Source organism: Giraffa tippelskirchi, chromosome 10 (genome assembly GCF_054371585.1).
Source record: "Giraffa tippelskirchi isolate mGirTip1 chromosome 10, T2T-mGirTip1v1.2.pri, whole genome shotgun sequence".
NCBI classification, from domain to species: domain Eukaryota; kingdom Metazoa; phylum Chordata; class Mammalia; order Artiodactyla; family Giraffidae; genus Giraffa; species Giraffa tippelskirchi.
Window position 1 is genome coordinate 92,342,849 of NC_137284.1, and position 17,184 is coordinate 92,360,032.

The 17,184-nt window shown below is 33.0% G+C and overlaps 1 protein-coding gene across 10 annotated transcripts in view; it reads left to right on the plus strand.

Moving 5' to 3' along the window:
- The window catches only part of KMT2E (lysine methyltransferase 2E (inactive)), a 90,107-nt gene that overhangs the window by 42,631 nt on the left and 30,292 nt on the right, over window positions 1-17,184 (plus strand). For 9 of the 10 annotated variants that reach the window (XM_081535837.1, XM_081535835.1, XM_081535836.1 and 6 more), the window contains 7 exons: window positions 1,243-1,323; window positions 6,673-6,731; window positions 7,667-7,839; window positions 10,916-10,954; window positions 15,099-15,326; window positions 15,765-15,895; window positions 16,883-17,000. In XM_081535837.1, the coding sequence (XP_081391963.1) occupies window positions 1,243-1,323; window positions 6,673-6,731; window positions 7,667-7,839; window positions 10,916-10,954; window positions 15,099-15,326; window positions 15,765-15,895; window positions 16,883-17,000 (829 nt within the window). Of the gene's footprint in view, window positions 1-1,242; window positions 1,324-6,672; window positions 6,732-7,666; window positions 7,877-10,915; window positions 10,955-15,068; window positions 15,327-15,764; window positions 15,896-16,882; window positions 17,001-17,184 lie in introns of all 10 variants that reach the window. The other variant, XM_081535842.1, reaches the window with a different exon arrangement.

Genomic DNA, 17,184 nt, shown 5'->3' on the forward strand with positions numbered 1-17,184 from the left:
TATTTTCATGTACCTGCTGCCCATACTCTCTTTCACGTTTGCCAACTAGAGCTCTGATACTTATTCATTTCCTAGTTTTATTTCTTCTTTGTCTCCATGACACTATTACTTACCCCCCAAATTTAACAGAATTTGTTATTCTAACTCGTCAAGTGCTTTGCTTTTCTTTTAAACTTTTTTCCGCTATCATCTTTGATATATAGACAATTATCTTTACATTCTACCAATTCTTGTCCCAACATCCTCAGTTAAGAAAGAGCCAAGATCGTAGCAGTTAACTTAGTATCTTTTATGTATAAATTATATATATTAAAAAGTAGCTCATTATTATATAAAGAATAATTAAGATTATTTTTAGAAACAGGGATATATATCAGCTTTAGACCAATTAAAGTTTTGGCCATAAAATAGCCTCAAACTTGAGAAGTTTGCCTCAACCTGCTCCATGTATTACTCTTAAAAATAGAGTTATAATAAATTTAGTCTCTATCTTCATGGAATGACTCCTGGATTCTTTAACTTCATCTTCTCTGCCATCATTCTAGTTCTTTCTGTTCTTTAACTTAGATCTGGAATCTTGGAAAAGCCTCCTAGTTGATTTTTATACTTTCAGTTTTTTTAATTTTTTTTGAATACTATATACCATCAAAGCAACCTCTAGTTGTTACCTGTTGCCAGTTAGAGGAGTGCTACACACACTTCGACATTCCAGGTTCTATATACTGTAAATACACGTTACTAATTGAATTTTATTCCCTTCTGTTTCTCAGAACGAGCATTCTTCAAATACATTAACTGCTTTCTGACTGTTGCTCTCTATATCCATCTACTTGAGAAAACATTGCTATGTGACATTTCTTTCTTCATAATTTCCCATATGAGGTTCTCTTCAAGTCCCATTATTCTCCAGGATGCTTTTCCCATTAATTCCAAATAGTGTGGATATCTGCAGCTTTTGATTTGTAATAAAATATGTACCTTTTACATTTTAATATTATATTTGCATTAGAAATTTGTATCATGTATATGATATCCTATATTTGTCCTCTTTCTTTTGCATCTCAAAGTTTTATCTTCCCAAGGACATATTTCTATGAATTCTTCACATTACCTTTTATACTGCTAAACTCAAAATAGGCACTTATTAAGTGATAGTTAAATAGAATATCAAATCTTAATTTAAGTATGATTTTAATAATATTTTGTATGTTCTGCTTTTTTTTTTTTTCTTCCTTTTTAAAGTGTTTGGCAACATATTGACTGCATGGGGATTGACAGGCAGCATATTCCTGATACATATCTTTGTGAACGTTGTCAGCCTAGGTAAGTTGTGCATGCAGTAAAATTGCCAGTAATTTTACCGAGGTAATTTTTAGTTAATAGAAGTTTATGTATGAATTGTAGATTAAACAGTTAATGGATATTATGTTAATATGGGCTTCATTTTTATGGTTTGGGGTTTTGTTTGTTTTCATTCTGACATCTCTGAAATCAGGAAGAATCTTTCCATTGATAATGTGTCATGGTTTATTTTCTATCTAGGGTTTTTAATAATGTATAAAATAATAGTACATTTTCTAAGTGACATCTTTTTTCAGTGGTCTGCACATTATGTTAAAAAGTTATTAGAAGGGCCTTCCCAATACACAGTTTTGTAGGGCTTATACTGTTATTCTGCCTGTTGGCAATAAAGTGTTTTCTTCCCATTTCTTTTTCTGTGTTTTTAAAAAATATTTTTAAATGGACATTTCAAACCTATATAAAAGTACTGGTATAATGAACCCACATGTTTCTGCCACCCTGCTTCAACAAGTCTCAATAATCTTTTCATTTACACTGCTATGAATTTTTTTCCTTCATGTATTTTAATGCAAATCCCAACTGTATTATTCATATGTATCCTTATATATATTTAAGTATATATATATTTCTGTTTATATATTTCAGTATGTATCGGTAAAAGAATTCTTAACAAAAGTCTGTAATCACAAAACAATTATTATACTTGCAACAAAATCTACTACATTTAACCACTTTTTTTTTTTTTTAAAACATAATTTATTTATTTATTTATTTTTGGCTACGCTGGGTCTTCATTGCCGCATAGGCTTTTCTCTAGTTGTGGTGAGCAGAGGCTACTCTTTAGCTGCGGTATGGAGGCTTCTTTTGTTGGGAGCACAGGCTCTAGAGTGTTGAGGCTGCAGTAGTTGTGGCACATGGGCTCAGTAGTTGCAGTGCGCAGGCTCTGGAACACAGGCTGAATAGTTGTGGCACATGGGCTTAGTTGCTCTGCAGCTTGTAGGCTTTTCCTAGATGAGAGATCGAACATGTGTCCTCTCCTTGGCAGGTGGATTCTTTACCACTGGACCATTAGGGAAGCCCCCGTTCATGATCGTGCTTAGTCGTGTCTGACTCTTGGTAACCCATTGGACTGTAGTCCACCAGGCTCCTCTGTCCATGGGACTCTACAGGCAAGAATACTGGAGGTGGTTGCCATTTCTTTCTCCAGGGCATCTTCCCAACCCAGGAATTGAACCTGAGTCTCCTGCGTCTACTGCATTGCAGGCAGATTCTTTAGCTGCTGAGCCCTCAGGGAAGCTCCAGGGAAGCCCCCAGCAATTCTTAAAGTATTGATCGGTTGATATACATCTCTTTTAAGTCTCTAGTAATCTAAACCTATACTCTTTACCCCACCAACCCCAATCTCCTTTGCAGTTTGTTTCTTTAAGGGAATGAATTGTTTATCCTGGTGAGTTTACCAATTGCATTTTCATGATTTAACAGTTTTCTCTCTATATATATTTCTATAAATAGTGTGTGATTAGATTTAGATCCCCCTCCTTTTTTGGGGGTAAGACATAGACTATATTCTATCAAGTGACACATAATATATGAATGGGACCCATTGATAGTCATTTTTAAGATCTATTAATTTATTAGGGTTGCAAATTAAGTGACGTGTTAATTCTGTTGCTTATCATTTATTAGCTGGATTGTTTCTATAGAACTTGCCCATATTAACTGTTCAGTTCTTTTATATTTTACTGAGGAATGGCAGGATAAATGCTTGTTGATTTGTAGTGTTTATCTGTTTTTAGAATAATGAAAAGAATTTTAAGAAGTCAGAGGTTTAAACATATTGGGTATCAGCATATTGCAGTTATCAGCATGACAGGATATCTCAGGCTTATCTTATACTTCTGTGCCCCAAGCTCAGAATAGGTTTTCAAGACCAGAATCTGAGAGCTAGTAATGTTCCTTCCTACTGGACTCCTCAGTGTTCCTATGTCTTTTCAGTAGACGAAGCTAGTCTACTATAAGTTTTGTCTGTTTATTTTTAAGATAAAATACAGGAGCTTATACTGATAATTGCAATTTAAATTTAGGGATACAGTTGACCCTTGAACAGCATGGATTTGAACTATGCATGTCCATTTAATGTGTGAATTTTTTTCAATAGTAAATACTACAAAACTACACACAATGCATTTTGGCACCCCTAACCCTCACATTGTTCAGGGGTCAACTGTACAAGGTTTTCATCTTACAGTTTCTATATTCCATCTGTGTCTCCTTCTATCCTAGTTCTCAACAACACAGTCAGTAGTGTAATTAGAGTATCACATAATTTTCTCAACTGCTTAATCGCATAGAAGAATATAACAGTTTTAGAGTAACAGTACCAACATTAGCACTAACAATATGATTATGTAAAAAGTTTATAACATTTTTTTTCCCCTTTAGATATTTTCCATAGGGATGTATAGTTAATTTATTGCGTTTAAGGTCTCTTGAAAGAATTTTACTGTTTACACACTATATACACACTTCAGGCTTTGGTTGGTTGATTTTTCATTTTTTAAAAGTTAACCTTTTCAAGTAATGTAGATTCACATGCATTTGTGAAATAATACAGAGATCCTCTGCACCCTTTAATCAATTTCTCCCAGTGGTAATATCTTGCAAAACTGTTAATACAATATCACAGTCAGTATACGACATTGGTATCGTCAAGATACAAAAAATTTCAATCACAAAGATCCCTCATGTTGCCTAGATGTATCCACCTCTTTCCACTCCGATCTTTGACCCTTGGCAACCACTAATCTATCTATACTCTATTTCAGTAATTCTGTCATTTAAAGACAGAAATGAAATTACACAGTCTGTGACCTCCTGGGATTGGCTTTTTTTTTTTTTAACTGAGCAAAATTCCCTGGAAAACCAGCTGATTTGTGGGATGTTATCAGTATTTTGTGGGTTTTTTTTTTTTTTTTTCAGATTAGTGTTATATGGTATATATGTACCCGAGTTTGTTTAACCACCTACTGAAGGACATTTGGGTCATTTCTACTTTTTTGGCTATTACAAATAAAGTTGGTATGAACATTTGTGTACAGATTGGGGTGTGAACCTAAGGTTTGCTTTCTCTAGTGTATGCCCAAGAGAGTAATTGCTTGGTCATTTGGTAGTTGCATGTTTGCTATTGTTGTTTAGTTGCTCAGTCGCGTCCGACTCTTTTACGACCCTGGACTGTATCCCATCACGCTCCTTTGTCCATGGGATTTACCAGGCAAGAACCCTGGAGTGGATTGCTATTTCCTTCTCCAGGGGATCTTCCCAACCCAGGGATTGAACCCCCATCTCCTTCACTGCAGGAGAATTCTTTACCACTGAGCCACTTGCAAAGCCCCAGTTGCATGTTTAGTTTTGTAAGAAATTGTCACGTTGTCATGCAGCAGAAACCAGCACAACATTGTAAAACAATTATCCTCCAATTAAAAATAACTGTTTAAAAAATTGTCAAATTATTTTGCAGAGTAGTTGTATCAGTTTACTTCCTATGAGAAATGGATGAGTAATAGAGTAATTTTATTTTTAAGAATGACTTTTTATATCTTGTATAGTCATATGCTTGTTTAGTTATGTAAAAAGTAGTCCCATCATTCCTGTTCCTTTGACTTTGAAAGTAACAATTTTTAAAAAAATCAATTTTTCCTTCCAATTTTTGTTATAATATTAGAAACAGATATGCACATGGTGGTGGTTTAGTCACTAAGTCATGTCCAACTCTTGTGACTCCATGGACTGTAGCCCACCAGGCTTCTCTGTCCATGGGATTTCCCAGCCAAGAATACTGAAGTGGGTTGCCATTTCCTTTTCCAGGGGAACTTCCTGACACAGGGATCGAACCTAGGTCTGTTGTGTTGTAGGCAGATTCTTTACCCACTGAGCCACCAGGGAAGTACAGATATGAACATGTATATTTGTATTCCCCTCCTTACTTAGAAAAACTTTGCCACAGTAGTTTTTTGTCTTAAAAATTTGTTCTGAAGATCACTTCATGGTAATATACAAATTAACTTACTTCTTCCTATAACTCAAGATGCTCCATCTTTTACATGTTGTATACTTTAGACAGCCCTTTGAGTGGACATTTGAGTTGTTTCCAGTCTTTTGTAATTGCAAATAGAAGTGAGATTGTTCAGTAAAAGGGTAAATGTATGTGTAAAAGTTTGTCTGATACCGCCCAGTATCAGGGGAAAAAAGTTTTCCCCTCCAGTAGAAACTGTTCCATTTTGAATCTCCACCAGTCATGGATAAGCATGCCTATTTTTCCCTGCCTCACAACAGAGTTTTTGACAGACTTGGATTTTTGCTAATTTAACTAAGTGAGAAATGGTAATCTCACTGTGAACTTTTCATTGCTTTATTATGAGTGAGGTTTTTCTATGTGACTTTGTTTCATCTTTTAATAGTTACTAGCCTTTTGTCAGAGAGGTTTTTTTTAACATATTAAAATCTTTTAGTTTTAATCATGAGGTAAATATCTACTGATGAATTCAGTAAGAGTTAGTTAAAAACTGACCATTAATGAGGATAGTCACTTAAGCAATAACTGGCTGTCATTCTGTGATAACTAGAATTATCAGTAATGCTAGGATAGTTTTGACCTACTAGACATTTAGGCAAGTCTGAGTAGCAGGTATTTCAGTCTAAAGCCCTTATTCTCCCAAATAACTGTATCTAGCTATTTGACCTTTAGACTAATAAGTTTCGACAGTGAAAACGTTGCAAGGGTGGTGAGGGGGGCAAATAAAACAATTACTATGGATGCTGTAGTTCATGAGTGGAGGCTGGAACAGGTTAATGAAATATTTTAGTTGTTAAATATTTAGTGTTTATCATTTCAAAAATGGAAATAATTTAGGCAGATAGTAATAGTGCAATAATTATATTACCATTTCCCCCCTAAACTTCTGCTTTAAATCATTCAGTTTGGGAAAAAGTAGGGCTTCCCTGGTGGCTCAGATGGTAAAGAATCCGCCTGCAATAACAGAGACCTGGGTTCAGTCCCAGAGTTGGAAAGATCCCGTGGGGGAGGGCATAGCAACCCACTCCAGTATTCTTGCCTGGAGAATCCCCAATGACAGAGGAGTCTGGTTTTCTAAGTAAAAAACTGTTTTCTTAACAGAGTCAGTCAACTGGCATCTACTGCTAATTATGCTAATCAAATCTAAACTGTAAGGCAAGTGATAGTACACATAATTTATGTTGTTCATTTTTCAATAAGAACACTAGAGAAATTATAAAGTTTATCACATTTAAAACAGATCTGCTTTATATCTAAATTTATGAAAGCTTGATAAATATGTTAATATTTTAATATAGGAGTTTGGATAAAGAGAGGGCGGTGCTGCTACAACGCCGGAAAAGGGAAAATATGTCAGGTAGGTAAAAAGGATCTATAGTAAATGAACTTTAGTACGACTGAGAGAATAAGTGGCCTGCATGTTTTTAGTCAGACGTAAACTCCTGGCTAATGAACATTGGTTATATGTATAATTTACTATCTCAGGTATACATTTTAAATATTCTTTTTTATAGATTTTATAGAACAATGATGTTTATTTTAGAAAATATGGAAAACAAAATAAAAATTTAAAATCATATTTTCATGCACATAGATAACCTATTGGTTTAAAGAAGTAAAATATGTTTGTTCTTTAGAAAGATGGCAATCCATTAGTTGATCACATGGAATAGTATTTATTTTATTTTTAGGTATAGGATTTAAAGGTGTAACATATGCTAAACTTTAATTGTGGCTTTTAAAACATGTTGACACCAATACAACTGGTTTTGAATATTGATAAGTTTTTTGAACTGTTTGATGGATATTTAAATTTTTTCTAACATTTTTGTCTTGTCTTGTTTTTGTTATTACAAATAGGAAGGTCAATGAAACCCTTTTAGATAAGGTGTTTTTTGGGGTTTTTTGTATGTGTCCCATTTTATCTTTGGATAGATCCCTAGAAATGGGGTTGCTGGGTGAAAAGGGTAAGTGCATATAGAATTTTGCTAGATATGGCTCAGTTCCCATTCATAAAGAATTTTTAATTACAGACACTGGCAATGTTTGTAGGTGTCTGTTTCCCATGGTCACACCATCTGAGTACCTTGTCAGATTTTGTATCCTTTCTAGTTTAATGTATAAGAAGTATATTTGTAATTTGCATTTACATATGTCTTACTGTGAGTGAGGAAGTGGTGGAAAAAGGTTTATTCTTCAGAAAGAGAAATAATAGTTTGTCATGTAGAATGCTGTTTTACTGTTTGAAATGGAAATATTATTTATGCAGTAATTTTTATTTTGCCTTTCAAGATGGTGATACCAGTGCAACTGAGAGTGGTGATGAGGTTCCTGTGGAATTATATACTGCATTTCAGCATACCCCAACATCAATTACTTTAACTGCTTCAAGAGTTTCTAAGGTTAATGATAAAAGAAGGAAAAAAAGTGGGGAGAAAGAACAAAATATTTCAAAATGTAAAAAAGTAAGTTTTTTCGGTTTTGAAGATGACTAGATAGGAAGTGACAGTTTTACAGGAAAGACAGGAGAATTATGGATAGTATTAATAGCTAGAAAAGGTAGCAGGATCTAAGTTTAATAAAAAAAAAACTCATTAAATTTTAATGTGTTTTAAAGATTGAAATGGAGTGGAGAAAAATGTTTGCAAACTGCTTTGAAATCATCACTATGATGAGACTAGTTATAGAAATGCAAAAGATAAAGTAAGATTTAGTGAAGGTTGCTGTTCTATAAAACAGAAATAAGAGTGCTAAATTTTTAGTAGCTTATAAACAGGTAGAGGTTTATAGCTGTTTGTCTCTGAATCATGTTTAATTATTTTAATAAGGCTACACATTTGTTGAGTTTCTTACTATCTAGATTTTTCTCACTTAAATTTTTGGATTAAAATATCACCAGGATATGGCAGAAAACTGTAAAGAGTGAAATTATACCTAGATATAAAATGAAGTTTTACCCCCCAAAAAACATTGGTTTTTTTGGAGTAATTCTTCATGATATTTGATTATTTAATAAGCAGCATGTACTTTTAAATACATTTTTCCATTTTCTAATTTCACCTTCCTATTTAAAATAAGTCTTGATTCTAATAGTCTTCACATATATGTCTCTCTAATTTTGCTTCTCTATACAACTATACAACTATTACCAAATTCTACCTCTGTTTTCTGACATGTTATCCTTACTTACACTGTTCCCTTCATTACTGGACTATTCTTTTCTCCATCTTTATCTTTTAAACTCCTATTCTATTTGAGGCCCATCTGAAGCACTACTTTTTCAATGAAATTTGCTTTTCTCCTATCAAATATGATCATCTTTCTTCGTATTTCGTCATGGCACTTGAACCTGTTATAGCACTTAATCACATTCTGCTTTATTTCATTGTTACTTTCCTTATCTCAGAGTGTAATGTACAGAGGAAGAGATCATCTATTAAGTGCATTTTACAATTTAGGAACTCATGTTTAGGTATTAACGATTTTTTCTCATTTTGAGTTAGTAACACTTAGTAAGGATTAGGAAAAAAATCTAACAACTGGACGTAAAGATCTAGTTTGCTTTGCTGTTATGTTTTTACTACTATTGGGGAAATATGTAGTTAAAAATACATAGCAAAAAGATGTATCTAATTTTGCTTTTTGTTCAACCTGTTGTTATGGCTGATTGTTAAAAATGTGAATGGAGTTCACAGTAGACATTCTGGACAGGTGACATTTAAAAAATACTCATAAACACCTAGTAAGGTATTGTTGGTTGGTGTTTTAGCAATTCAGAGCTTTGACATGAAGTGTTAACACTGTTAAAGACATAGATTGTGTATTGTGACCCATATATTAGGAGTTTTAAAATTTTATTGTTAACATTTTCCAATTTTACTTGAAAAGAATTTTTTAAACTTGATGTTTTTTCATAAATGATTGATTGTCAGCACATATTAACTTATGAATGTTCTTTTATTATTTTCTTTCAGTGTTTCCTCTGTAAACCAAACTTGTATCTTCTTTCATCATGCTTCAGATTTTTCTTTTGTTTCAGCTGCACAGCCATTATGCAGGTTTAAAATCTGTAAATCATCTTTAGTCTTTGACATTCACTATTGATTTTTCCTTTGGAATGTCTCTTCAGTGTGTTCTTATTTTTCTTCCTTTTTGCTTCTACAAACCAAGTCTATGCCCTCATTACCTCATAGTAGTATAGTAGTACCTTCTTTAATTTGTCCAACTTTATCCTCTTTCCACTTCAGTCATTCTGCACTTGGTTATGACATTTGCTGCAAATATTGTTTTATATCACTTCTCTGCATGCTAAGTCGCTTCAGTTGTGTCCAACTATTTGCGACCCTATGGATCAGAGTCTGCCAAACTCCTCTGTCCATGGGATTTCCCAGGCAAGAATACTGGAGTGGGTTGTCATTTCCTTCTCCAGAGGAATCTTCTCAACCCAGGGATCAAACCCGTGTCTCTTATGCCCCCTGCATTGGCAGGCAGGTTCTTAGTGCCACCTAGGAAGCCCTTCCCTGTTGATAGGTATTTCATAGATTCCTCCATCATAGTGAAGAACTTAAAGTGTTTAAGCCAGAATCGTAAAATCTGACTGCCTTTCATGACCTAATTTTACATTTTTTTAACCAGTCTTATGTCATACTGTTTTTAGTAGGTTCAAGTGTGGTATACTAGTTTTTTTTGAATGTGACATATTTTTGTTTATTGCATGCCTTCTTTCTTATTTCTTTAGTACCAGAATTGTGTTCAGTTGTCCACATGGCTGAACAAATCCATTTTCTGTGTTCCTAGCTCTTTTTCCATGTTTTATGTGAAGATTCTTTGCTGCTCTTACTGCTGCTGCTTCTCTTCCTCCTCCTCCTCTCTTTTAATAAAACTTGCTCTCTTCCAACATACAGTCTACACACAAACTTGGAACTTAAATTTGGAACTATATTGCTTACTCTAGGTTTAATGTTAATCTCTCTAAATACAGAGTTTACGCTTTGTGGAGTGGAGTGGTGAAGTGAGTCTTAAATTCCACTTTAGCATGTGTCAGAATAGAGTGTTCCCATTAAATATTTGTTAAGTACAATTCTGTTTACCACATTGCTTATTGTTGAGTCCCAATAGGTGCTCAAATATTACTTGCTAGTTGACCTAGAAAATTAAAGTAATAACAAAATTGTTTTATCACCACCCCAAATCTTGGCTCATGACTTAAAACTACTATAATATTTTTAATACCTTCCAACTTGTTATCAAGTGTTTTTCCATGATTGTATTTTAATATTGAGCAAATAGAAAATTTAGACATTTTCTTAGCATTATATATATACATATTTTCATGTTTTTACATTGTATTTATTTTTAATTGTAGTTTAGTGTTCTAGTAGATGATTTTTACTCCAGTATTCCGTTAGTTCTGGCTGTATTGGTTTTTACCATATTTTGTGTAATTTATGCAATTTCAAGAAAAAGCTTGAGTGACCTCATTCTTAAATATTAATTTATCCAGTTTTTAAAGATCTCACTCAGAATTCTGTATTATTTCAGGCCTTTCGTGAAGGATCTAGGAAATCATCAAGAGTTAAGGTAAACACATTGAATCTAAGCCCTTATTATCAATTGTCAAGAATCTAAGAACTTACTAAGTGGTTGCTTGGTCATAATCTTTCATTAATGATCTCTCCATTCTGTGTCATTTCATTGCTTATTATCTTTATGAAATGAAGTAAGAAAAAGTGGGACCATAGAGAATTGTAATTGGATTAATATATACCATTCTTGGAGTTTATTAACACTGTTAACATTAAACAAAAGGAGATACATAAGTAATTTCTAATATTGATTCATTTTTCATTTATCATTGTATTCCATGTCTCTAGTGCCACTTTTTATAGTAACTAGACATATAAATGCAAAGTCACACTTGGAATTTGAAATTCTGCTCTTCTACATAGTTTGAATTCTAGGGATTTAGTTAAGTCAGTAGTTATAAAATACTTTGAAATCACCATAGATTCACCATGTAAGTACAAACTTGTTACACAGTGTTACTCTTAGGTTTCTAGGATAGGTAGTAAAGGAGAATAAGTATCTCAAGTTGGCAGGTATTAAAACAGGATGTGGGAAGAATGTCAGAATGTATCTGTTGTGCCCATAGTATAAAGTGTAATAATTATTAATTATCCCACATTCCTGAAAAACAGATCATTAAGTAGCTGTCAAATGATTATTCTTTCTTAAGAATATTAATACATCGTGTTGTTCAACATACTGCAAGTCCAAAGTCTTATAAAATGTTCTTTATATGTTGAAGTTGGGTATTTTATATTTACCATGTTAAATTTGTATTTATGGTATTTTTTTTTGATGCCAGAATAAAGAGATCTGAAAAAGGGTTTTATATTAAACTCTTGGATCTATTGATCCTTCAGTGGTTTTCCTTTCTTTCCATTTTATCTAATCTGAATATCAGACTTAATGAGGAAGGAGCATCTTTTACTTAACTGAAATATGTTTTCATTTATTATGTAAGGAAGTGACTAAGGAATTAAAACTTTAAAAATGCTTTGTGCATCTTTGAAAATCTTTTCCTTAACTTGAAGATGTCTGTTTATAATCATTACATTTCCAGTAAGTGATTCTGTCATATATGAAAAAGGTTCAAGAGATATAGAAGAGCTGCTCCTCTGTAGAGAAGTTTTTTTTTTTTTTGAAAGGGGAGCAAAAAGAAAAAAATTTGAATGGAATAGATTTCTTTAATAAAGGTGATAAAAATCTTAATATGTAGTGTCATGTAAGAGAAAGACAAATATCTGTGTTATCACATATGGAATCTAAACAATATGAATAAATACAACAAAATGAAAACAGATTTACAGAGAACAAACTTGTGGTTACCAGTGGGAGAAGAGGGAATAAGGGTAAGATGGGGGTTAGAGGATTAAGAGTTACAAACTACCATGTATGGAATAAATAAGCTACAAGGATAATAATAAGCACGGGGGATATAGCCAATATTATATAATAACTTTAAGTGAAGTATAATCTATAAAAATTTTGAATCACTGATATACACCTCAAACTAACATAATATTGTAAGTGAACTGTACCTCAATATAAATAAATAATGGGTAGTTAAAAAAAAGTGCTTGTAGACTTTTGTGTCTGTATGTAATATATGAAAAACATTTTTGTATTACATAAACTATATTCACTATGAAAAACTCTGAAAAATAAAAAAAAAAATAAAGGCCAAGAATATATAATGTTTCATATTTGTATAAAATATCTATTATTTATCAAGTGGTCAATTATTAATGTGGAATATGTTAGTCCATAAAATATGAGTTGGTAAAATAAACCTACTCCTATCAAATAGCTGAACAACTTACTATAGTTTGTTTCATTATAGAGAAGATACTTTTTGTAATAAAGTTTATTTACTTATACGTAAGGTGGACTGATGGTAAATTTTAGTTAAGTGTTACTGTACACATGTACATGTTTAACAGCATATATAAAAATTTTCTTGAACTCTTTATGTGATTTTAAAATTTCATACTTAGGTTGTACACGTTATGGAAATTATCTTCTCATAAAGATGTTCAGTTCTGTAGAAATCAGAACAGCATTTACAAACAGCTTAATTGAAACTTTGTGTTAAATGTATTATAAATGCACTATAAATTTGAATTATACTATCAATAAGATACAATATATGTTTTTGTTATTTGCATTAATTCAATTTCATCCTGAGATTACAAATAACTGAGGGAGTCCAGTTTTAATAAATTTTTAAAATATATGGTAATTATGCCTTTCTATAAATTTTATTCCAGTGAAAAAAGGGATTCCCTTTTTGTTTCATAAAACCTATGGAGAGGTTGTAACTTTTCACTACTTGGCATTTAGCATTCTTTTACTTTTTTATTGGAGTATTGTTTTACAATATTGTGCTTCTGCTATACAGCAAAGTGAATCAGTTTTACACATAGATATATACACTCTTTTTTAGATTCTTTCCCATATAGGTCATTAGAGAGTATTGAGTAGAATTCCCAGAGTATTGAATATTGAATAGGTCCTTCTTAGTTATCTATTTTATAATAGTATATATGTCAATCCCAATCTTCCAATTTCTTCCTCCTCTGGCCCTTTCACCCTTGGTAACCATAAATTTGTTTTCTACATCTGTGACTCTATTTCTGTTTTGTAAATGAATTCATTTGTACCATTTTATAAGATTCCACATATAAGTGATATAATCATAATTGTCTTTCTCTGTCTTATTTTGCTCAGCCTGACAGTCTCTCCATCCATCCATATTGCTGCAAATGGCATTATATTTTGTTCTTTTTATGGCTGAGTAATATTTCATTTTATATATGTACCACATCTTCTTTATTCATTCATTTGTAGATAGACATTTAGGTTGTCCATTCCTGGATATTGTATATATAGTGCTGCAGTGAACAATGGGGTGCCTGTATCTTTTCGGATTATGGTGTTCTCTGGATATATGCCCAGGAGTGGGACTGCTGAATCGTATAGTAGCTCTATTTTTACTTTTTACGAAACGTCCATACTGTTCTCAGAGTGGCTGTAGCAATTTACATTTCCATCAACAGGATTGGAGGATTCCGTTTTCTCCACACCCTCTCCAGCATTTATTGTTTGTAGACTTTTTGACAATGGCCTCTCAGACCAGTGTGAGGTGATAACCTCATTTGATTTGCATTTCTCTAATGATTAGTGATGTTGAACATCTTTTCACATGCTTTTTGGCCATCTGTATGTCTTCTTTGGAGAAATGTCTATTTAGATCTGCCCATTTTTTGAATTTTTTTTTTTTTTCAATTGAGCTGCATAAGCTGTCTGTTTATTTTGGAGATTAATCCCTGTCAGTCACTTTATTTGTATTTTCTCCCATTCTATAGGTTGTCTTTTTTGTTTTGTTTATGATTTTCTTTGGTGCACAAAAGCATTTAAGTTCAGTTAGGTCCCATTTGTTTATTTTTTTTTTTAAATTTTCATTACTCTAGGAGGTGGATCAAAAAAGATATTGCTGTCTGTGGTGTAGCATTTAGCATTCTTAAACGTTTTAAAAGGGGGTACGGAGGGAGGCAAGCACTTAAGCTTAAAGGCCCTTGTTCACACTCTGAGATATTTTATTCTCATGTAAAATTTATCATGTGGACAATTCATTATAGATCTTGGAATTACACAAAATTAAGATATCAGAGTATATTTTTGATACAAACATGGTAAAAGGTGAAGTATTATATCAGAAAATAAGTTTATACTTAGTATGCAATATGTATAGTTTACATATAATTGCAAATTTTTTTTCCTGGTTAAATACAACTATGAGCGTAGACTAGATATCGGTATATTCAAAAAAGTTTTTCATATACTATCTTTTTTTAACCGTAGACTGTTTTGATAGCTCCAATTTGGCTACAATAGTAAAACTTGTTTCTGCTGTTCAGATTAACTCCCCTTCCTTCAGTTTTCCAAGTCGTGTGTCTAGCATCAGTATAAAATGTAGTAAGCTGCTCACTTGTGGTCTTTTTTTTCTTTCCCACTAGGACCTACTTAGAAAACCTATCATTATTTCTAGTTTATATTCTTTTATATAGATTGTCATAGTGTGTGTGTGTGTGTGTGTGTGTGTGTGTGTGTATAAGTACTTAAAATCCAGATATTAATGCTCAGTTTGCTGTGATTTTAGGGCTCAGCTCCGGAGATTGATCCTTCATCTGATGTTTCAAATTTTGGATGGGAGACAAAAATCAAAGCATGGATGGATCAATATGAAGAGGCAAATAATAACCAATATAGTGAGGGTGTTCAGAGGGAGGCACAAAGAATAGCTCTGAGATTGGGCAATGGAAATGACAAAAAAGAGATTAAATCAGATTTGAATACCAACAATTTGATCTTCAAACCTCCTGTAGAGGTAAATATATCATTTGCCAAAAGGTGATAGAACAAAAATGTTTTTCTACTGTGTATTTTAAGTACTTAGACTGAATGCAGTCTGCTTTTATTGTATTAATTTATTTAGGTTGTGCTGGGTCTTCATTGCTGCGCACAGGGTTTCTCTAGTTGCAGTAAGCAGGGGCTACTCTTCATTGCAGTGGTCAAAGAGAAACTATTGCAGTGGTTTCTCTTAGTGCTGAGAACAGACTCCAGGCCAGCAGGCTTCAGTAGTTGCAGTACATGGGCTCAGTAGTTGTGGTTCATGGGCTTAGTTGCTCCAAGGCATGTGGAATCTTCCCAGACCAGGGATTGAACCGTGTCCCCTGCATTGGTGGGCAAATTGTTATCCACTGTACCACCAGGAAAGTCCAGAAGCAATCTGGTTTAGTTAATCTCAACTTTTCTCCCATTGTAGAGCCATATACAAAAAAATAAGAAGATTCTGAAATCTGCAAAAGATTTGCCTCCTGATGCACTTATCATAGAATACAGAGGGAAGTTTATGTTGAGAGAACAGTTTGAAGCAAATGGATATTTCTTTAAGAGGTATATTTATTTTCCCATATTAGTTTTCTGTAGTTAAGTATTGAATTTTTGACTAATTTAACTATAATGTGTATTTTGTTCTCTAAGTGATCATTTTAATATTTAAAACTATATTGTGGTTGAACAGTGACTAATGATAACTTTTGAACCGTGATAAAATATAACAACAAAAAAGATGCAAATGCATTCCTTAGAATCTTACCCATCCTATTTTGTTGACAGTCTTAAAACAACTACTTAAACTATAGCGGTATAGGTAATGAAAATCTCTGATTACCTGATGTTATAAGGAACCCTTTCCATCTAGGATTGCTAGAACCTGCAAAGACCATTGGTGACCATGTCCTCCTTTTATCAGAATATATTAAATTTGGTCTTACATTATTGTCACCACTTTCAGCTCTGGCATTCTTAGTACTGGAAGGACTTTGGAGGCCTCGTCTATTATTTGTGATTTGGGGGATGGGAATTGATGTGATCTTATGCTACCATTGCATCCCTGAGGACTGGAAGTATTTTTGTCTCTCTAGGGAAATAACATTCTCAACCTATATACTATAATTGTTTAAGTATTTTGTATTGCTATAACTTGTGTTACTTAAGTTATGAAAGATATACAAGAATCTTTCCCTTTTACTTAGCAGATTTGATCTGAAACAGTGCTGTGACTCAAACACTTAAATGGAGTGATAGGAACTTTAATGGCATCTCATTCTGAATCCTTATGTAAAGGCAGTAGTCATTCCCTTTTTATCATTCTTTGTAAATTTGAATTCCCACCTTGAACTAATTAATTTTCTTTGGTTTAGGCAAGGTTACAGGAGCAGGTAAAAATCTTACTATCATGAATTAGCCTAGCGATTAAGAATGGATTCTGGTATTAGATTGCCTGTATTCAAATCTTGGCATCCCTACTTAATATGAGTGTTTTAGAAATTTCTTAAATTCAAAATGTTAATAGTTTCTAATGCATTTCTTTTTTTATAGACCATACCCTTTTGTTTTATTCTATTCTAAATTTCATGGCCTAGAAATGTGTGTTGATGCAAGGACTTTTGGGAATGAAGCTCGGTTCATCAGGCGTTCTTGTACACCCAATGCAGAAGTAAGTATACATAAATCCTTTGGGGAATCAGGGGTAGGGAATGTGTGGAATCTGAGTATTAAATTAATAAGCACAGAAGTCTGGTGGCCAAAAAAGATCACCAGTTTGTATCTATTGATGCATTTGCTAGTGCCTAGCATCTTTCCATTACAAAAATTAAGATGATACTGGCTGTGAGGTCTTC